This window comes from Danio aesculapii, chromosome 19, assembly GCF_903798145.1.
Source record: "Danio aesculapii chromosome 19, fDanAes4.1, whole genome shotgun sequence".
In the NCBI taxonomy this organism is placed as follows: domain Eukaryota; kingdom Metazoa; phylum Chordata; class Actinopteri; order Cypriniformes; family Danionidae; genus Danio; species Danio aesculapii.
This window is the reverse complement of record NC_079453.1, coordinates 50,522,324-50,545,160: the sequence shown is the minus strand read 5'-3', so window position 1 is coordinate 50,545,160 and position 22,837 is coordinate 50,522,324. Positions and strand designations below refer to the sequence as shown.

General features: G+C 35.5%; 1 protein-coding gene across 1 annotated transcript; it reads right to left on the bottom strand.

The window, feature by feature from the left end:
• Positions 1-15,004: 15,004 nt before the first annotated feature.
• Positions 15,005-22,768, bottom strand: cdca8 (cell division cycle associated 8). Its single transcript, XM_056479472.1, has 11 exons — positions 22,677-22,768; positions 22,317-22,417; positions 21,788-21,916; positions 20,681-20,718; positions 20,509-20,581; positions 20,353-20,417; positions 19,893-19,975; positions 19,704-19,799; positions 17,369-17,498; positions 17,201-17,287; positions 15,005-15,274 (listed from the first exon to the last, which is right to left on the bottom strand). Exons 2-11 carry the CDS (start codon positions 22,408-22,410, stop codon positions 15,239-15,241), a joined length of 831 nt encoding a protein of 276 aa, XP_056335447.1. The 5' UTR covers positions 22,411-22,417; positions 22,677-22,768; the 3' UTR covers positions 15,005-15,238.
• Between the last annotated feature and the right edge of the window lie 69 nt (positions 22,769-22,837).

Here is a 22,837-nt window from a genome sequence, read left to right as displayed (position 1 = left end):
TGACACAATCACTACAGGGTAAAATACATTGCTCTGGGTATGTTTTGCGGTCTACATTTTTGCTAATCTGAAATATGTTACTTTGAGTAGGTTTTGTAGTACGTTTCAGATTAAAAACACATCAGAAGGTGCTGTCTATTGTAGCACCTTGCAAACAGTGCAAAAAAAATGCAAACAGTGCCCTCTAGTGGATTTGTCATTTAAAACGTACAACAAATGTGCACTAACGTATTTCAGATTCTGAAAATTGTAGACAGCGCCCTCTAGGGGATTTGTCATCTGAAGTGTGCACTGAAAAAATTGGAATTTTCATTAAAATATTCAAAATGCATGCATTGTAGCATTTAGGTTGCTGTAGTGTAGAAGTGAAGGGGACAACAAAAGTTTGTGCTTTGCACATTGTTAATGGTTAGGGTAGGTTTTGTAGTATGTTTCAGATTGCAAAAGCACTAGAGTACATGGCCTGCATTTTTGCGAAACTTAAACACATTGCTCTGGGTACATTTCATTGCACATTTTAGATGACAAATCCTCTAGAGGGTGCCCTCTACAATTTTTGCAAATCTGAAATACGTTATTTAGAGTAGGTTTCGTAGTACATTTCAGATGACAAAAAACAATGTAGCATGCTGTCTGCATTTCTGCAAAATGTAAAATACATTGCCATGGGTACATTTTGTTGTATGTTTCAGATGACAAATCCACTAGAGGGCGCTGTCTACAATTTTTGCAGATCTGAAATACATTACTTAGAGTACTTGTCGTTGTACATTTCAGATAACAAAAACAATAGAGGGCGCTCTCTACAATTTTTCACAAAGTAAAATACGCTGCTTCAGGTACGTTTTGCTGCATGTTTCAGATGACAAATCCCATAGAGGGCATTGTCTAGATTTTAGCAAATCTAAAATATGTTACTTGAGGTACGTTTCATTGCACATTTCATATGACAAATCCACTAGAGGGTGCTGTCTGCATTTCTGTAAAACTTAAGATACATTGCCCTCGGTACATTTCATTGCACGTTTCAGATGACAAATCCACAAGAGGGCGCTGCCTACATAGTGTAGGATTTGTAGTACTTTTCAGATTGCGAACACACTAGAGGGCGCTGTCTGTATTTTTGCAAAAGGTAAAATACATTGCTCTGTATGTTTTGTTGCATGTTTCAGATGACAAAACATTTTAGCAAATCTGACATACAATACTTGAGGTATATTTTGTTGTACATTTCAGATTACAAATCTACTAGAGGGCGTTGTCTATATTTTTGCAAGTATTAATTACATTAATTAGAGTAGGTTTTGCAGTACATTTTAGATTACAAAAACTGTCACATAGATTTTTGCAAAATGTAAAATACATTGCCTTGGGTACGTTTTGTTGCACATTTCTGATGACAAATCCACTCGAGGGCGCTGTCTTTATTTTTCCAAATCTGAAATACAATACTTAGGGTATATTTTGTGGTACGATTCAGATTACAAACACACTAGAGGGCGCTGTCTTCATTTATGCAAGTATTAATTAAGTTAACTACATTGCCTTGGGTACGTTTAGTTGCAAGTTTCAGATGACAAATCCACTAGAGGGTGCTGTCTACATTTTTCCAAATCTGAAATATAATACTTAGGGTATATTTTGTGGTAAGTTTCAGATTACAAACACACTAGAGGACGATGTCTTCATTTATGCAAGTATTAATTAAGTTAACTACATTGCCCTGGGTATGTTTAGTTGCAAGTTTCAGATGACAAATCCAATAGAGGGCGCTGTCTACATTTTTGCAAATCTGACATTTGTCATTTATGGCACTTTTTTGGACATTTCAGATTCGTCATATTGCCACCTTGTGTTTATTTTACCTAGAAACTGCAGTCAAACTTATGTTGAAGTGTTTTTTTGCGGTTTCTCAAAAATGCAAGCAGAAGCAAGTACTTCCAATTAGCCTGAGTTAATTGAAATAAATGCATGTTGTTAAGTTTATATTAATATATGAATATTATTAGACAATATAAGTGTTTTGAGTTTGCATTTATGTTTTTATGGACTCCCAAAACCAAAATATGAACTGTACACAATACATAAAACAGGCACTTTAATATGGCTTTCCTTCCCAGTGTTCACAGGCCTTCATTTGAGGCAGATATTTGACCTGTGGTGGATTTCTAGGATAAACCTGCAATGTTTTTTATGGACGACGGTATCTGTGGCTATTTTTCTCCCTGCTCTCCTAATAAATTGGTTTTACCCTGTTTGCTTGCAAATTACCCTTCCCTCCTCTCCTAATTTTCCAATTTGCTGTGTCATTTATATGTAATTTGGGATCGCACTGGGCCATATTACTTTGGCAAATAAGGTGATAGACTTTATTGAGGCACTTAAGAGAAAGAAGGCTGTGAAGCAAAGCGCAATTGCAGACTTACAAGGAGACTCTGCGTTTTCAAAGACAGCAAACACTTTTTCTGCAAGCTAATTTCATTCTCGGAGTCAAGGTAAGGATACTTGTCTTCCAAAGCCGAGACAGAAGATAAAACCAGCATTAATTTTCCTGCATGCAGCTCACATTTCTCAAACAACAGGCCGAGGCTTCAGCTTTGCTGTACGCTGTAAAACCTGATTAGTAATGGCAACTCATTGCCTCAAAACATCTACTACAGTGTTTCTGGTCCATACTATAAAGCGTTTGAGTTCATCTGTTGTGGCAATTCTATTGCTGCTATGGCAACACAGCAACTATAGTAAACGAATGACCAACTACTCTAGTTTTCTACAACTATACACAATATTATATGCTACAATACACAACAGTTTACTGTAGTAAAAGCTTACTATAGTATTTATTGTTGTTTATCACAATGGTTAACACTGTTCTTTACTAAGTCCATAAGTAAAATGTGTGATTTAAAAGCAAAAACTAGCTAAATATTATCTGTGTACACTTATTCCGTTGCATGTCTATAATTGTGAGCATTGTGAAATATAAAACAATTATTTTCAATATATATAGTTTCAATATATATAGTTTATTGCTATACATATATATATATATATTGCAATATCACACTTGTAGCGTGCGAGTGTCCCACCAGTGACAATATACAGCCATATCGCACTGCTACGAGTGTGATATTGTGTTTATACAACAGGTCGACAGCACAATCGTGTATATAAAAAAGAAAATCAAACACGGAGAGTCTCACAAATACTTTTGTATAAGGAACTACTTTCTTCCTCCATTCATTCACATCTGCAGCTGACGTCAGAACAGCAGAAGCCGCTGCTCATTTACCAACATCACTGTAGAGCTAGTGTTGGAATGATTCTCTAGAGTAATGTCTAAAGTGATGACAAAACAGCTGATTTTGCTCACATTTTAAGATTATAAGGCTGAACAGCATGAAGAGATTTTTCAGTATTTCTCTGCTGCAATCAGGAGATCACAATAATCATCCCCGAAAAAGCCAGAGCAAAGAAAACACTAGCGGATTACTATGATATAAATACAGCACTACAGCATATAAAAGAGAGAGATCGAGTTAGAATGTCACTTACCTGTTCTATAATGATTTGATCAGCTCTAGTTTGAAATACAAAAAGAAAACACTGAGTTTTTCTCCTCTAATGGCTTACTATGGGGTCTCTGTCACCATCTGGTGGTGCAATCATCTTTCTTCTGTTCAGTATGACATGCTAATAGAATTATAAATATTTAAAATAGGCACTATACTTAAAAAACTGCATAGTTGCAATCTAAACAACGACATTCTCGATTAAAACAGCCTCAAAAGTACATAATGTTGTCCAACAGCTGCAATATTTGTCAAACTGTAGTGAGTTTATTGATCTGCTGTCACTGTATGTGGGCGGAGTAAAACACAAGGGCGAAGAGGCTGTACGAGTGCTGATATTGCAGAATATCGCACGGCTATCAGCCAATCAGAATCGAGAACAAGACAGAACTGTTTTATATATATATATATATATATGTTATGTAATGTGTATTTAGATAGCACATTTATTGTGTATGGCCATACATTCAAAGCGCTTTACAATCATGAGGGGGGTGTAGAAGCATCCATGTTGATATTGCCCGCAATACATTGCACATTGGTCGTGAATTCAATTAGCTACAGTATTCAATTAGCTTAGTATTCAATTAACTACAAACGTGGGTGAAAAGTGTAAATAAACAACAAACATGGTGGACGCACGAGACCAACTATCAAGTAGAGAGGCTTCAGTAAAGATGATATAATCGCTCATCAATCACTAGAGGGCGCTGTCTACATGTTTGAGAATCTGAAATACATTACTTAAGGTACATTTTGCTGTACGTTTCAGATAACCAATCCACTAGAGGGCGCTGTCAGCATTTATGCAAATGTAAAATACATTATTTAGGGTACATTATGTTGTATATTTCAGATGACCAATCCACAAGAGGGCGCTGTCTAAATTTAAGCAAATCTGAAATACGCTAGAGTAGGTTTTGTAGTACATTTCAGAGGACAAAAACATTGGAGTGTGCTGTCTGCATTTTTGCATAACATTAATAAAAAACATTGACTTGGGTACATTTCTTTGCATGTTTCAGACGACAAATCCTAAAAGAACCTAAAGATGTTTGTATGACTGTTAATTAATATCTAGCCAACTGGACCATGTTTAAATCGAGCTTTCTGTGTTATATTTCATCTGCTACAACAATACTGAACTAGTATAAAGACGTGTTTGGACATTAAATTCTGAATGCAGAATTATCTAAAGACCTGAGAAGATATCTCTGCATGAAAGACTTGTGAATGGGAGATTATCCTGCTGCTGCTCCTCCAATAAGGTAGATAATTAAATATGACAGTAATGTGGATGATGTGTCGAGATGATTGACAGGGCTCATAACTAAGCAACATAACGATCTGTTAACGAGGATGTAGTATGTCCCAAAGCTTGCACACTCTTCTGTTACACACTCAAAAGTATATATTGTTCCTTCACACAAAAAGTACATACTTTTAGGGCGTAGGATAAGTATGCAAGCAAGAGACTTGATTACATCTACAGTGGACGTGGGTGGAGCTAAAGTTCTTATTTGCCCAATTTTCTTGGTGTGACACTCTGATTGGTGGAGTTTACTGCACAGCATCATGGGTAATGTAGTTTTCTGTGTGAATTATTTCCAGATATTAATACAATTTTTACAAACACCTCGAATTAATGTGAACAGATGGATTCAGCATATACATACACAGCTGATGTACATATCAATTAGCCTACTGATATAAATCAATTTCCCGATAGAGAAAAATCAATGATTATTGAGCGATATAAAATGAGATGTGAGGTGATGTGTACATATTCACTGTTATAAGAGTATAAAAAGTCCAATTCTGAATCTTTCTGACATCCCTAAACATCTGGCTGCTGGATCCATCCCATCCTCGCTGCTCCACAGAGTGAAGCCAGTGCTTTTATTATATGCCGGCCCTTTGATGACCCTGTTAATTAGATAATAGATTCTGACGTTCCCATAAAGCTGAAGATGCTGCCAAACGCCTGAGTTTTAATGCTGTCCTGATGAACCCGAGGTGCTGAACAGACCAGGACAGCTGCTGAGAGAGAAAGCAGACTCTGAGGAGGCATTCTGCCCTCTCGGCACATCCAGAATGTTGTTTTATCTGTCAGCAGCACTGAATAAACCACACAACATCAAAGAAGCAGAGGAAAACCTCCCGGCGTCTCACACCGTAACACAATATCAACTTTTATATCGCTTATAACCACTCATCAGTCACTAGAGGGCGCTGTCTACATGTTTGAGAATATGAAATACATTACTTATTATACATTTTGCTGTATGTTTCAGATGACTAATCCACTAGAGGGCGCTGTCTAGATTTTTGTGAATCTGAAATACATTACTTAGAGTAGGTTTTGTTGTACATTTCAGAGGACAAATACATTAGAGGGCGCTCTCTACAATTTTTCGAAACGTACATACATTGCAAAATACATTGCACCAGGTACATTTTGCTGCATAAAAAGCAGACTTTGAGGAGCCATTCTGCCCTCTCGGCACATCCAGAATGTTGTTTTATCAGTCAACAGCACTGAATAAACCACACAACATCTTACACAGTAGTAAAATTTAAACTTTTATATTGCTTATAACCGCTCATCAATCACTAGAGGGCGCTGTCTACATCTTTGAGAATCTGAAATACATTACTTAAGGTGCATTTTGCTGTACGTTTCAGATGACCAATCCACTAGAGGGCGCTGTCAGCATTTATACAAATCTAAAATACGTTATTTATTGTACATTTTGTTGTATATTTAAAATGACCAATACACTAGAGGGCGCTGTCTACATTTTTGTGAAACTGAGTATGTGTTGTTGTACATTTCAGATGACAAGACAATAGACGGTGCTCTCTACAATTTTTCGAAAAGGAAAATGCGTTGCTCCAGGTATATTTGGTGCATGAAAGCAGACTCTGAGGAGTCGTTCTGCCCTCTTGGCACATCCAGAATGTTGTTTTATCTGTCAGCAGCACTGAATAAACCACACAACATCAAAGAAGCAGAGAAAAACCTCCCGGCGTCTCACACCGTAACACACTATATCAACTTTTCTATTGCTTATAACCGCTCATCAATCACTAGAGGGCGCTGTCTACATGTTTGAGAATCTGAAATACATTACTTAAGGTACATTTTGCTGTACGTTTCAGATGACTAATCCACTAGAGGGCGCTGTCAGCATTTATGCAAATCTGAAATATGGTATTTATGGTACATTATGTTGTATATTTCAGATGACCAATCCACTAGAGGGCGTCTAGCTGAGAAACCTCTTAGCGTCTCACACCGTAACACAATATCAACTTTTATATTGCTTATAATCGCTCATCAATCACTAGAGGGCGCTGTCTACATGTTTGAGAATTTGAAATACATTACTTATGATACATTTTGCTGTACGTTTCAGATGACCAATCCACTAGAGGGCGCTGTCAGCATTTAAATACGTTATTTAGGGTACATTATGTTGTATATTTCAGATGACCAATCCACTAGAGGGCGTCTAGCTGAGAAACCGCTCGGCGTCTTACAACGTAACACAATATCAACTTTTATATGCAGCGCTGCTCATCAATGTCAGTTCCAAAGCAGTCAACCAATCAGAAGAACTTGGGGGAGGAGCCATCATTCCAAGCTTCTGTTTACATGTTTATCTGACAAAAATATAGACTGACAAACATAGATTCATTTACTCGATTTTTTAAGGTAAGTGGTTGCAAACTATATATATATCTGGGCTGAATTTAAGCAAAATGAAGTAATGTTCAACTTCATCAGATTGTTAAAATTCAGCCCAGATTAATTATTTGCAAACACTCACCTTAAAAAAATTGAGTACATGCAATGAATCCTTTCTTTAGTGCGGACATGGCCTGAGTTGACATCAGATTGCCCGCATGTGTGTGTGTGTGTGTGATCTGCAGCCGCAGTAAGTGAGAGGGAAGTGCCAGTGTGTGAGACTGAGACGCTGTGAATAAATCGATTAGAGGACTCGGCTGACGGATGGTCTCGTAAGGGGAACAGGGCAGACAGAGGAATTCATTTGGCCACTGAAAGCCAAACCAAACCCATCCATCTCTACACTAATGTGCCAGTTTCCTCCAAACGCTGCGTAATTAGGCCTGGTCTGGATCTTAAAGGGACAGAACACTCAAATCTGAAAATTCTGTCATCATTTACTCATCATCAGTCACAAAGCTGCTTGAGTCTTTCTTCTGTTGAGATATTCTGACAAATTCTGCAACCATTGACTGCCGTAGTATTTGTTTTTTACTATGGAAGTCAATGGTTACAGGTTTCTAATATTGTTTTAAGAGAAGAAAGAAACTCAAAATGGTTTGCAACAACTTAAGGGTGAGTAAATGATGATGCCAAACATCGAGGACTTTGAGGACAACACATACACAAATACACATCATTGAACATTATTAGCCCCCCTGAATTATTAGCCCCCCTGTTTATTTTTCCCTAATTTCTTCAACACATTTCTAATCATAATAGTTTAATAACTCATCTCTAATAACTGATTTATTTTCTCTTTGTCATGATGACAGTAAATAATATTAGACTAGATATTCTTCAAGACACTAGTATTCAGCATAAAGTGACATTTAAAGGCTTCACTAGGTTAATTAGGTTAACTAGGCAAGTTATTGTCTGTTGACATAAACATGAGGAATTCCATAGCAACTGCATGTTAATATCTTTAACCACACCCCTTTTACCGTTACTTTGTAATAAGGACATGATGTGCAACAAGAAAGCCCCGCCCACTACTCAATATTCAGTTTCAGTTGGAAGTACATCAACACACTGAAATAAAAATCTCAGCAACTTCCAATCCACGTGGACTTTAAACAGGTGGATTTTGCTTAATCAACCTTCATTCATTCATTTTCCTTCAGTTTAGTCCCTTATTTATCAGGGGTCACCACAGTGGAATGAACCACCAACTATTCCAGCATATGTTTTACACAGCGGATGCCCTTCCAGCTGCAACACAGTTCTGGGAAACACCCATACACACACACTCATACACCATGGGCAGTTTAGTTGATCAATTCCCCTATAGCGCATGTGTTTGGACTGGGGGGGAAACCAGAGCACCCGGAGGAAACCCACGCCAACACGGGGAAAACATGCAAACTCCACACAGAAACACCAACTGACCCAGCCGAGACTCGAACCAGTGACCTTCTTGCTGTGAGGCCACGGTGCTAACCACTGAGCTACTGTGCCACCCATATATACTCATAATTCCTAAAAAACACCAGCTGCTCTCCTCATACTCGGCTCCTATAATACTTTTTAAACACAAATCCCCAAACTTCCACAATCAACTCTCCAAAAAAAAGTGTGTGGCAGTAATGCGCTCCACAACAGAGCCGATTTATCCAGTGCATTATGTGCCGTATTACTCTGCAAATCAAGCCGTGTATCTGGGGAGAGGAATATTTTCCAGCTCAATAAGTGAAGCATAACAGAGGTGTGGATGTGATTCATAAAGCAGGTGCGCTAGTGTGCGTTCATTCGCTAACAGGGGATCTGAACTCAACGCCTCAGTGAACACAGCATCTGTTCGGGGCCCGAAAACATCCAAGTTCTCCATCTGAAAGGCAGTTCTGTGGAGGAACTGAGGAAGTGTGGAGCTCGGGTTGACCTGTAATCTCTCCTGTAATGAGGACAGGGCATTAACGAGCACTAATTAGATGCATTTCCCAATGCTGAAGGTCAGAGAGCGAAGGATGAGGAGACATAGGGGTCAAAAACACACCGAGAGAGAAAGAGAGATAGGGTGCGTCTCAATCAGCACTATTGTTCGCTAGTTAGTGCACTGATCAAGGCATCAGCTGTCTCTTTCTACAATATTTACACATAAACTCACTTATTTTAAACTAAAGGTACTATTGTTTTGGACAAGTGCACATGCTAAATGCTAAGTGCCATTAATGCTAAATGTTTTGATGCATAGAGTGTTTTTTCAGCACAGGGCATCAGAAATACATGCCAATATATATATATGAGATGTATTAATGTGAAACTTTTTGGTTTTGATGCATATAGCGCTTAAAATTTAAGCCTTTTTATTAAACAAAATTAAGGTTGCGTCTCAATCAGCACCCTTGAACACTAGTGCACTAATCAGGGCATCAGCAGTTTAAGTGCTGTCTTTTTTTACTACAATATTTAGCTTTTTTTCAACTAAAGGTTTTATTTTTTTCAGGCAACTGCACATGCTTGAGAAACAATAAGATGTATTAGAAATGAATGCCTTTGTATGATATACAAGAAATATGGTGTCATTATTGTAAAACATTTATTTTTGATGCATATAGCGCTTCAAATGTAAGTGTTTTTATTTAACAAAATTAAGGTTGCGTCTCAATCAGCACCCTTGAACACTAGTGCACTAATCAGGGCATCAGCAGTTTAAGTGCTGTCTTTTTTTTCTACAATATTTAGCATTTTTTCAACTAAAGGTTTTATTTTTTTCGGGCAACTGCACATGCTTAAAAAACAATGAGATGTATTAGAAATGAATGCCTTTATATGATATGCATGAAATATGATGTCATTAATGTGACACATTTAGTTTGGATGTATATAGCGCTTCAAATGTAAGTGTTTTTATTTAACAAAACTAAGAGTGTGTCTCAATCAGCACCCTTGACCACTAGTTAGTGCACTGATCAGGGTATCATCTGTTTTTAGTCTCTTTTTCTATGGTTTTCTACACTATTTTGAATATTAACTCATTTTTTTAACTAAAGGTTTTATTTTGTTCGCACAAGTCGAACTTTATTGTCATTCCACTACATGTGTGGACATACAGAGAAACAAAATGTGTCTAGACATGCTTAAGAAACAATAAAATACGGTGCCATTAATGTGAAATGTTTTGTGTTTCGATGCATATAGCCTTTAAAATCCTTTTTAAGTGTTTTTTTCAGCACCCTGGCCTTGTTTACTAGTTAGTGCACTAATTAGGGTGTTAGAAATCCATGCCAAAATATGAGATTTAATCATTTAAAACGTTGTGTTTCACTATATGCATATAGTGTTTAATTTAGCTGTCGTTTTTTAAACAGAACTAATGGTGCGTCTCAATCAGCATCTTTGATCAGGCGTGATTCAGTGCTCTCTTTTTCTACAATATTTAGCATATTAACTATATTTTTAAATAAATTCTAAAGGTTTTATTTCTGCCACAAATGCTTAAGAAACAATGAGATGTAAGAAATATGGTGTCATTAATGTGAAACAGTTTGTGCTTTGATGCGTACAGCACTTAAAGTGTAAGTGTTATTTACTTAAACAAAACTAAGGTGGCGTCTCAATCAGCACCCTTGAACACTAGTGCACTAATCAGGGCATCAGCAGTTTAAGTGTCTAACTGTGTTTAAGTGTTTAACTGTCTTTTTTTTCTACAATATTTTGCATATGAAATAATTTTTTTCAACTAAAGGTTTTATTTTTTTCGGGCACCTGCACATGCTTAAAAAACAATGAGATGTATTAGAAATGAATGTCTTTATATGATATGCATGAAATATGATGTCATTAATGTGAAACATTTAGTTTAGGTGTATATAGCACTTAAAATGTAAGTGTTTTTATTTAACAAAACTAAGAGTGTGTCTCAATCAGCACCCTTGACCACTAGTTAGTGCACTGATCAGGGTATCATCTGTTTTTAGTCTCTTTTTCTATGGTTTTCTACACTATTTTGAATATTAACTCATTTTTTTTAACTAAAGGTTTTATTTTGTTCGCACAAGTCGAGCTTTATTGTCATTCCACTACATGTGTGGATATACAGAGAAACAAAATGTGTCTAGACATGCTTAAGAAACAATAAAATACGGTGCCATTAATGTGAAATGTTTTGTGTTTTGATGCGTACAGCACTTAAAGTGTAAGTGTAATTTACTTAAACAAAACTAAGGTGGCGTCTCAATCAGCACCCTTGTACACTAGTTAGTGCACTGATTAGGGCATCAGCTGTTTTTACTGCAGTCTCTTTTTTTACGATTTCTACACTATTTTACACATTAACACTTTTTTCATCCGCAGGTTTAATTTTTGTAGACAACTGCACGTGCTGAAGACACAATACAATATACAGTGCAATGTGAAACATTTTGATGTTTAAAATCCATGTGTTTTTTCAGCACCCTAGCCTTGTTTACTATTTAGTGCACTGATCAGGGCGTTAGAAATTCATGCCAATATATATATAAGATTTAATAATGTGAAATTTGTTTTTTTCTCTTTTCTCTCTTTATCTGTGATATTTGGTATATTAACTTTTATTTTTTATTTATTTTTCAAACTAAAGGTTTTATTGTTTTCAGATAACTGCACCTGCTTATGAAATATGGTGTCATTAATGTGAAACGTTTTGTTTTGATGCATTAAAATGACGCATTTGAGTGCTTAAAATGTGTTTTTTTTTAAACAAAACTAAGGGTGCATCTCAATCAGCTCCCTTGATCACTAGTTAGTGCACTGATCAGGGCATCAGCTGTTTCAGTGCTGTCTCTTTTTCTATGATATTTTGCATATCAACTATTTTTTTCAACTAAAGGTTTTAATTTTGCTGCGCATGCTTAAGAAACAATGAGATGTCTGAATATGGGTGTCATTAATGTGAAACATTAATTTTGATGCATTAAACTGATGCATTTGAGCACTTTAAAGGTGTTATTTTTATGGGCTTTGAGTCTAAGTTCATTTCATTTTTAAAAACCTTATTTAAACTCCCTTAAAGCACAAATATACACTAATGGTATTATGTCAAACATTTTCACACTGACTAGAGGCTGCAGGCAAGGCTGCTCTATATCTCCATTATCGTTTGCCCTGGCTATCGAACCCCTTGCTGTTGCAATAAGGATAAAATTGGCATCAATGAACCCAAATTATCATGTGCTTATAAACTCCAGTTTTAGTGCTGTACAATTAGGACGTGTCTCAAAGTGTAGTGAACCAAGCTTATTAGTGCCCTTACTAGTGCTCCAGTTACTACTAATGAATAACCTCTGGAGCTGATTGAGACGCAGAAATAACGTTACTGCTTCTTTATTCAGGATTTCTTTCTCCTCTTGAACTCTAATAATGACTGAAGTGACCAACATCTTTGGAGTCGGGCTGCAGTCAGCTGTTCTTTGTCCTTGAACACTTTTGAGGGTGTGTACTGTAGTGCTGTTTGGATATAAGCACACTGCCCTCTAGTGGCAGATAAATGACATTACCGTGTACAGCGCTCAGCAGAAACGAAAATTACTATTTGTATTCATTTCTCTGAGAATATTCACAATATATTTTGGCACGTTCAAACAAAACTGTTTTATTACATAGTTATATTCATTAAAATAAGAGCACCAAACATCTTTAGGAACAGAAAGATAAAGCATATAAATTCAAACCAGTAGTTGCAATAAGAAATAACCAAGTAAAAAAATATCTAAATGTAATATAATTTACATTCTTCGTTTTTTTTTACTTATTTTTGTAAATACATTTTCCCCTGACATATTCATTTAGGTGTATTAATTTCTGCACTGTAATCCAGTGTTTTTGTCAAGATTAGTTCATCAGCTTTGTCTTTGGGTACAGACTAATCTAATGTATCTGTACACATGCATTACTGTACAGCATGCTGGAGAAAATATTACTATAAAAGAGAGATCTGTGAGGGCTCAAATCTGTGCTCAACACTATTATAAATAATAAAAACATACATATATATATATCAGTTGAAGTCAAGAATTATTAGCCCCCCCTCCCCTGAATTATTAGCCCGCCGTTTTTCCCCCATTTAACAGAGAGCAGATTTCTTCAACACATTTCTAATCATAATAGTGTTAATAACTCATCTCTAATAACTGGTTTATTTTCTCTTTGTCATGATGACAGTAAATAATATTAGACTAGATATTCTTCAAGACACTTCTGTACAGCTTAAAGTGACATTTAAAGGCTTAACTAGGGTAATTAGGTTAACTAGGCAGGTTAGGGTAATTAGGCAAGTTATTGTATAATGATGGTTTGTTCTGGAGACTATTGAAAACAAATACAGCTTAAAGGGGCTATTAATATTGACCTTAAAATGGCTTTTAAAAAATTAAAAACTGCTTTTATTCTAGCCGAAACAAAAGAAATAAGACTTTCTCCAGAAGAAAAAATATTATCAGACATACTGTGAACATTTCCTGAATCTGTTAAACATCATTTGGGAAATATTAAAACAGAAATAAAAATTCAAAGGGGAGGCTAATAATTCTGACTTCAACTGTATGTGTGTGTATATGTATATATATATATAAATATATAAATATAAGATGTATACATAAATATATGTATGTGTATAAATACATGTATCATTTTTTATATTATAATATTTAATTATAATAATCATGATTTGATTAATCATAACAAGATGCATTAAAACACCTTGCATCTAATACTGCAATTCATTTGTAAAATAAAGTATCAAAATACGAATGTAAATCTGTCTTTTTAGAAGATATACATATATAAACGCTGATAAATATGTGAATCCTGTTGTTTTGAGGGATGATAGTGGAACCAATATTTAATTACAATTAATGAGTAATTTAGGGACACACTGTGATGCTTAATCTTTAAAAATGACAAATGACTCTTGTTCTTAAAAAAAAAAACATATATATATATATATTTTTTTTTTTTTAGCTTAAATGCTTTAGTGTACTTGTATTTCCAACATTTAAGTGTCTATAATCCGTTAATCATGCATGGTCAACACGAATCAACTTTTTCCGAGCACGATGACTCTGCATTTGGCATGAATAATTCTCTGAACTTTAGATATCTGCAATAATTCAGTAGATTTTCTCTCCAACTGGCCTCAAACTGCAGCCAGAAGAACTGGCAGCTTCTCCTTTTCATAAGATTAAAGCCAACTTCATTTTCATCTTGACATCCGTCCACATTTAACAGCAGCAGAGCCACCAGAGGGCAAACAACACTGCAGAACAGGTGCTGTCTGGCTCTTTAGCCTCATAACCGGAGGAAAAACAATGCATTTTTATACAATAAATGTGTTCCCAGAAAAAACACTTGCATGTGTATTTTTATGCAGGTTTCATCAAGTCAAAATTATTTTATACTATTTAAAACCATTTTAAGACCATCATGAATAAAACTTTAGACTTATGCCAAGACAAATGGTAAAGACTTATGCAATTTCACTAAACTCACTGATATTCCATTACTTTGACAAATAAACATTTTATAAAATATCTAAAACTAAATTAATTTGCTGACTTTTGCCTGGAATTCACTGTAAACTTGCCTGATAATCCAGAAATGACATAAACAGCAGGAAAACAGCAGCTTATACTAATGTTCTTAGATTAGACGAAAGCGAGAGAAATGGGAGATGTGGAAATGGTGTATTTTTAAGAGTCATATTTACAAAAAGGCAGTAAAACACAGACTATGAAGATGAGCTAAACTTATTTACATTTTTTTCTTTGTAAAAGCTCATGAGCATAAAAATGATAAAAGCCACAGACGGTTACAGCACAAGACTAAAAATGTGATTAACACAATGACTACTGAAAGAGAAATAACATTGCAGTCAGCTGTACAAAACTGGAGAAAGAGTTCATTTAGAGCTTCCACAAAGCGTCGTCAGGCGATTCTGCAGACGAAAACAAAAACAAATTCATTCACGCTAATAAAAAGGCAGCATCACAGACGTTATTCATCATAACAATTAAAGATGCAAGTTCATTATATCAATTTATCTGAAAGTTTATCTGAAGTAATAAATAAAGTAAATAAAAAAATACAAGGAAAGAAAAATCTCTCCATTTAAAGTTGCACAAAGTGATTTTCATACTTGAACAACACACACGCCCCTAACCCAATACTCCGCCCCTTTTTGGTATCACCACTATCGTGACCTATACTGCTGATTGGCTGCATGCTTGTTTTGGGTATCAGACCAACACCAGGGTCTGTTTCATTTGTCCAACAATAGCACAAATGTTTTAAACAAATGTTACTGCCTCTTTATTTGCACCAGATATTTAATACACATTTCTGGAAAACCCTACAGTTCTGAGTGTACTTCACAGGTGAGTGGGCTTGACAAACCACCTGTAGGATCAAAACCTTTCAGAGTCATGTTAAATCTGTTCAACAACACTCATTCTGGTTTAACAATTTTGAAAAACGCTTTTGATCCGCTTCAAATGTTGACGGTGCACATTATAACAATAAACAAAACGAATAAAAGCTAAACTAACTTGTGGCATTTATATACACACTTTCCTGAAGGGTTTCTGCAGGTTCCACAAAGCTCAATTTAACACTTTAAGACCATTATGAATTCAATTTTACACTCATAAAAGGAAATCTAATGAATTTTTCAAACTGCCCAGAGGGAAGAGTTTTATTTGACCCATCCAAAAAATGTTTATAAATTTAATACAATAAGAGTTTAATAATAAACAATTAAAATATTTTAGATACTATTTCTTAGCTAAATATTATAAATAGTATAAACAAGCAAGCTCCACTTTTATCCATACACTTTCCAACATTAAAAAAAATAAACAAATAAAGAAATTGGACAAAAGTTTTAAAAACTATAATAAACTAAATCCATGCACAACAATATGTCCAGGTCAGTGTCCCAGCAGTAAATACATGGAGCTCCATATTGACATGATAGCATCACACAGTTGCTGCAGATTTGTCGGCTGCACATCCATGATGCCAATCTCCCGTTCCACCACATCCCAAAGGTGCTCTATTGGATTGAGCTCTGGTGACTGTGGAGGCCATTTGAGTACAGTGAACTCATTGTCATGTTCAAGAAACCAGTCTGAGATGATTGGTGCTTTATGACATGGTGCGTTATCCTGCTGGAAGTAGCCATCAGAAGATGGAGACACTGTGCTCATAAAGGGATGGACATGGTCAGCAACAATACTCAGGTAGGCTGTGGTGTTGACACCATGCTCAATTGGTACTAATGGACCCAAAGAAAATCTCCCCCACACCATTACAGCACCAGCCTGAAACGTTGATGGATACATGCTTTCATGTTGTTGACCTCGGTTGTAACGAGTGCTTATTTGAGTTACTGTTGCCTTTCTATCAGCTGGAACCAGTCTGGCCATTCTCCTCTGACCTCTTGCATCAACAAGGCATTTGCGCCCACAGAACTGCCGCTCACTTGATTTCCTCTTTTCCAGACCATAGATGGATGTGTGAGAAAAATCACAGTAGATCAGAAGTTTCTTAAATACTCAGACCAGCCCGTCTGGCACCAACAACTATGCCATGTTTGACAGGTGTACCTAATAAAGTGGCCAGTGAGTATGTACCATGGATAAGTACAATGTAAGATGAATCCATGCATTGTACTGTAATGAATGTGCGCAATTAACTGTGCAAATATTAAATATCCTCGAATAAAAAAAAAAATTACCCCTTTGTGTGTTCAACAGACAAACTCAGTCACAGGTCAGGTTCAACTGAACGGTGAATGAGAAAATTAACAAAAAAAAAATAATAATTCAATATTGTCATTAAGAATGAAGACAGAAACCCATACCTGCAGGTTTCTGATACTGCGAATCGCTTTCTCATCCAGCTGACTCAGATCCACAGAGTCCATCTCACTGGCCAGCAGCTGAATACACTGAAAATAAAGAAAACACGTCACACACTCGAACACACAAACACTGAGCTGTGCTTAATGAGTATCAGGATCATCATCTACCTCTCCGTTTCCGATCGGGACACTGATGACAATGTCTTCTCCACCGGCAGACAGAGGAGATCCGTTCACAGACATGCTGTAAACCTTCTCTCTGTGAAGAGCCGATCTCAGTGCTGGAGTCTTGGGCAATCTGACACACACAAACACACACTAACGTCATGATCCAGACTGTTTCTACAAAAGTCTAACAACAGTAAACAAGTTCTCTTGATCACTGATTGTTTGCTTAGTTTTGCCACATCAGACATTACTGAAATTTCATGCAATAGCGTAACATTACATCATAATAACAACAAATAAATAGTTTAAGAATTTTCCTTGGAAAGATGAAAAAAATAAAATAATCCAAAAGTGCTACAAACATTATATCCCCTTCTAGTGGTTTCCAATTCCAACAAAGGTTCATTGAGAAGCATGTGCAATATTTATGTGTTATTGCTCTTCCATGCACACAACAAATAGTCGAGTCCAAAAGCATTGTGTCATGACTGTGGTGAAGCCTACTAGAATCAAGTTCATACTGATTGAGTTACATTTTAGTCATCACAGTCTTTTTTCCCCGTTTCACTGATCATAAACAAAGCTGGAACGAAACGTGCTCCAGAGCAACAGTGAGCCTTTTTTTCCTGAATGAATCGGTTTCAGGATTAATCATTCGAGTCAACAAATCCGCTCAATGATTCATTCATAAAAAGGCAGTCACTTGCACTGTATCCCAATTCGCATACCATCCATCCTAAATAGTATTTGAAAACAGAATTAGTATGTCCCAAACTATAGTATGTTGAAAAGAGTGTCAATGGCTCCCAGATGGTTTACTATTTCCGGTAAAACATGGTATGGAAGGGTCCATACTCGAATCGCTGATATTGCTCTCAATGCATTGCGTGTTGGACGTGAATTCAATTAAAACTACAAACATAGGTAATGTGTAAATAAACTACAAACATGGCGGACGCGCAAGACCAACTGTCAAGTAGAGAGGCTTCGGTAAAGATGTTTGTATGACTGTTAATTAATATCTAGCCAACTGGAACATGTTTAAAATCGAAGTTTCTGTGTTATATTTCATCTGCAACAACAAAACTGAACTAGTATAATGACGTGTTTGGACATTAAATTCTGAATGTAGAACTACTCATACAAGAGGAGATATCTCTGCATGAAAGACTCGAGAATAGATTAACCTGCTGCTGCTCCTCTAATAAGGTTAGAAATTAAATGACAGTAATGTGGATGTGTGGATGATGGACAGGGCTCATAACTAAGCAACATAATGATCTGTTAACGAGGATGTAGTATGTGCCAAAGCTTGCACATACTCGGTTACACTCAAAAGTATATATTTTTCCTTCACAAAAAAAAAAAAAAAAAAAAAAAAAAGTACATACTTTTAGGGCGTAGTATAAGCATGTGAATTGGTATGCAGCATTGCTCATTTTTGAACCAAACAGTTGTCCTGAATGAATGATTTAGTAAATTTCTCTTTAAGACTCCTAAGACTTGCATGTCTACTGCTGGTTTCTGTCATATTTGTCTATTACAGGGCTAAAAAAAAATAAAAATAAATAAGAAAAAAATATGCAAAAAAAAAAGCTCAATGTTGAGTTAATTGTTATAAAAATAAATAAAAACAAAAAAATTACTTTGATTTCCTCAGAACTGACAACACATTCATTGTAGGAACTAAAATGTGACCTTGATTCTTATTTATTATTTATTTACTGCCACATCAGCAACTTATGGCTATTTCGTAGCAAAATGGACATACATAAATTACATAAATTCGTATTACACAAAAATAAAAAAAATAAAAATAAAGTTACCTAGACAAATATATAAAATAAATAGATAAAATTCACACAAATTAATTCAAAGTTAAATATGATTTTTCAGTTAAATTTGATAAATAATTAAACTCTTGCTGGTGGTATCTTTTTAAAATGTCCATCAGAGTGCTCTCCTTATAAACATTTTGCCTAATGGAATTTAAACTTCTACATTGCAACAAAATATGTTTTATGGTAAGAGCAGTCTGGCAGTAATTACATTTAGGTAATTCTTCGTTATTCAATAAATATAAACGTGCCAACCTAGACTGTCCAATTCGACATCTGGGAAAGACCGTCTGATCATGCCTGGTCTCAAAATTATAATTTACTAAAGGTCTTTCATTTATTTTCGGGTTAATTTCATGTAATTTGTTATTTATGCAGTTGTCCCATTCCCTTTGCCATGTTTCATTTATGTAACATTGATTCTAATCCAACAATTTAATATTATTAAACGTGTAGTTTATGATCAGTGTCATGAATATGCAGTGTTGCAAACTCACCTGGGGTCAAAGCGTGGTGTGATGAGCGGTGTGGCGCCGATGATTGAAGAATCCAGCAAACTTCTAGCAGGGGTGATCAGAGGCTTCCTTGTAGTCCTGTGGACAAAAGCAGTCCTGAACTGACACTTCTGAACACCACCATTGACATGTGATAATCATATTATACAGCAGACTGTAGATTCTCTTTACCTTTGGATGGTGCCGCCCTGTTTGCTGATGGACAGAGCTCTGGCCTTTTTAGACGTTGAAGGAGCTTTCTTTGAGGCCTTCTTCTGCACCACAGAAACAGTAAAACATGTACGGTTTCAAATAAAGCCTCCCATGACATACAACAATCACTGAAACAGAAGTTTAATTTCCAACATAGACCTATCATAGACTTGGCTGAGCAAACCAATCAGAGCAGAATTGGATTATGGACGGGCTTACAGACCTTAAACCCAGAATTTATTCAAATTAATATAATTATTCTAATATTAGATGCATATTCAGTGCAAAAGAATGTTTTCTGACTTCAGGTGTATTTAAACCTGTTGTAGGAGACTAAGGCAAATGCAATATGACCTGCTCTTTAAAAATGTAACCAGTCAAAGCACAAAGAAAATGACCCCAAGAAAGCTTGACATTAAGAATGTACACTCCCACAAACCTTCTTCATTGTGGACTTCAGCGGTGCCATGTTTTCATCTTCTGAGTTTGCGCTGCTCTTGGCTTCTGTAAATAAGTTTAGAGAGGAATATCAGTTTTAAAAACATCAGGAAATAAAAAGGCTTTTCTACTCATTGACAGAGGATGCAAAATGTACCTTTTGCAGCAAACTTAGGAATAGTATGAGTCCCAGCAATCGCAAGCTCTACCTGTGCAGCTTCCTCCCTCACCTGAACAGAAACAAACATTGTTTAAAATCAGCGAGCGAACGGACACACACAAAATACTTATGTTTGAAACAAACCATATGATCAAATTAATGCAAGTACCTTTGAATCATCCACTGGTGACTTTGGCTTCTCAAGATCTGAAAGAAAAAATATAGAAGCTTGAGAAATAATCAAAATGCTAAACAGTGCCATTTTGTTTTGTTTTATTTATTTTTACTTGTTTAGGATTTCATTTCTAACCACATTTAACCCTCATAACACATTGAGGTCTGTCTTGACAAGAGATGCATATTTTCTGCATTAAAATGGCATATTGTGAGTTAGGGAACAACTAAATATAAATTTTCCCCAGATTATTAAAAATATGATATGCAAGGAGCACCTTTGGGTCTCAAAATACTTCTAGCAAAATTATGTTATTAAATCATTCCATAACTCAACTTTCATAAAACCAATTTTCTTTTGCCCATATTTGATATACTTTTGGGCCTGATTTTCTTTTGCGATAGATAGATAGATAGATAGATAGATAGATAGATAGATAGATAGATAGATAGATAGATAGATAGATAGATAGATAGATAGATAGATAGATAGATAGATAGATAGATAGATAGATAGATAGATAGATAGATAGATAGATAGATGAATTAAAGATTGATTGCACTTTTAAAGTACACTAATGAGTAATAACTTTTGTTCAAAAACATTTGTTAAATATTGAAAATTTAATAGGTTAGTTACTCAGATAATAACAACATGAAAGTTATATAAATAAATTGAATGCATTTTGGATCATTTGAGCTCAAAAAAAAATTATTCTTCAATTTGGGTTGTTTTGGTAATGCTCAGTTAATGTTTCTATAAACAACATATTTAAACATGTTAAATGAATAAAGCCATACTATGCATCACATGGCTTATGCACAACTTAAAATCCAAAGATTTCACACTTTTAAGCTAATATAAAAAGGAGTTAAACCCACTTATCTATACATCTCTATTATAGATCAGTGATTAAACCCCATAAAAGCATTTAACTTATTTTAATATTTCACATCTGAGAAGTTACTGAAGAAAAATACAGAATTGTGACATTTAAAAAAAAAACTGATAGTATTTAACGCATTAAGAGTGCTAAATAAAACTGTATTGACGTAATAATAATAATATTGTTTAAAATAAACTGATGATGAATCTCCTTACTGCAGTACTCGATCCAGTTCATCTTCCTCACCGCCATGGGCAGTTTAATGAGAGCAGTTTTATAAAGATTATCCGCATCTTTCAGCAGATTATTAGTCTTCTCCTTTAGCCTTTCCACAATGGTGTGAACTGCAAACAACCAGCAGGCACATAAACAACACAAACATGCAAAGACAACACAAATGACATGTTTTTATGCTATAAAAATTTATAAATGAGGTAAAGTTGGTTTTACATTTCACATTCTGACTTTCTCCTTAATATAATTTCAGTAAAGTATTCTTTGCAAATTCTAAATAGGGAAATCATATTAGCAGACACGGACTATCAAAGTTCAACATTGTTTACAGTCAGTTAAATAGGGCTAACGTTGTTTTGAAGTCATACTTAGATGCTATTTCAGACCGATTATAAAAGTACATTATAGGCATGGTGTCACGGTTTTAAAAAAATTAACGAATGTGCAAAACCAACTTCACCTGTCATGATTTTACACGTGAAAGCTCGATAAAGACAAAACTCAAGAGACCTTCATCGTCGAAATCGAGCAGAAAAGCCTCAAGTTTGGGCGTTTTGGGATTCTTCTTGCTTTTAGCATTCTGGGTGCGCTTTCTGGGAGCCATAATCAACCTGGAAAACAAACACGACAGTTTATTGACAAAATCTGACATAAATATCTGAGATTTAAAGAGATTTTGGCTGTCGAACGTTAATTAAGACACCGTTAGCATCTGTTAGCTTTCATTATAGAGAACAACAAGCTAATTTTGAGCTTTTTCCCTCCTGTTTCATCTTACTTTCGTCTCATTTCATTAACGTTAGCACATTCTAGTACTAATTAATCACATAAATATAGTCAGTTTATGAATATAATACAAAATTCACTTACTTTACTCACTCTTTCCACGTCCGAACCGTGTCTCTCAATCAGCGGTTAGAAGGAAAACCTTTTCAAATTGAACGCTTTGCGTCAGCGAACCAATCAGCATGCAGCATCCGTGAACACGCGCCATGCGCTGACCAATGAAACATCGTCTCTCTTTAAATAAA

What these genes read in the sequence shown, in the direction of transcription:
- cdca8 (XM_056479472.1), bottom strand. Translation starts at nt 22,410, where the DNA reads ATGGCTCCCAGAAAGCGCACCCAGAATGCTAAAAGCAAGAAGAATCCC. An exon ending in GCTCGATTTCGACGATGAAG is followed by an intron (nt 21,917 to 22,316) that starts GTCTCTTGAGTT and finishes GGTTGTTTGCAG; the next exon opens with TTCACACCATTGTGGAAAGG. An exon ending in TCCCGATCGGAAACGGAGAG is followed by an intron (nt 17,288 to 17,368) that starts GTAGATGATGAT and finishes CTTTATTTTCAG; the next exon opens with TGTATTCAGCTGCTGGCCAG.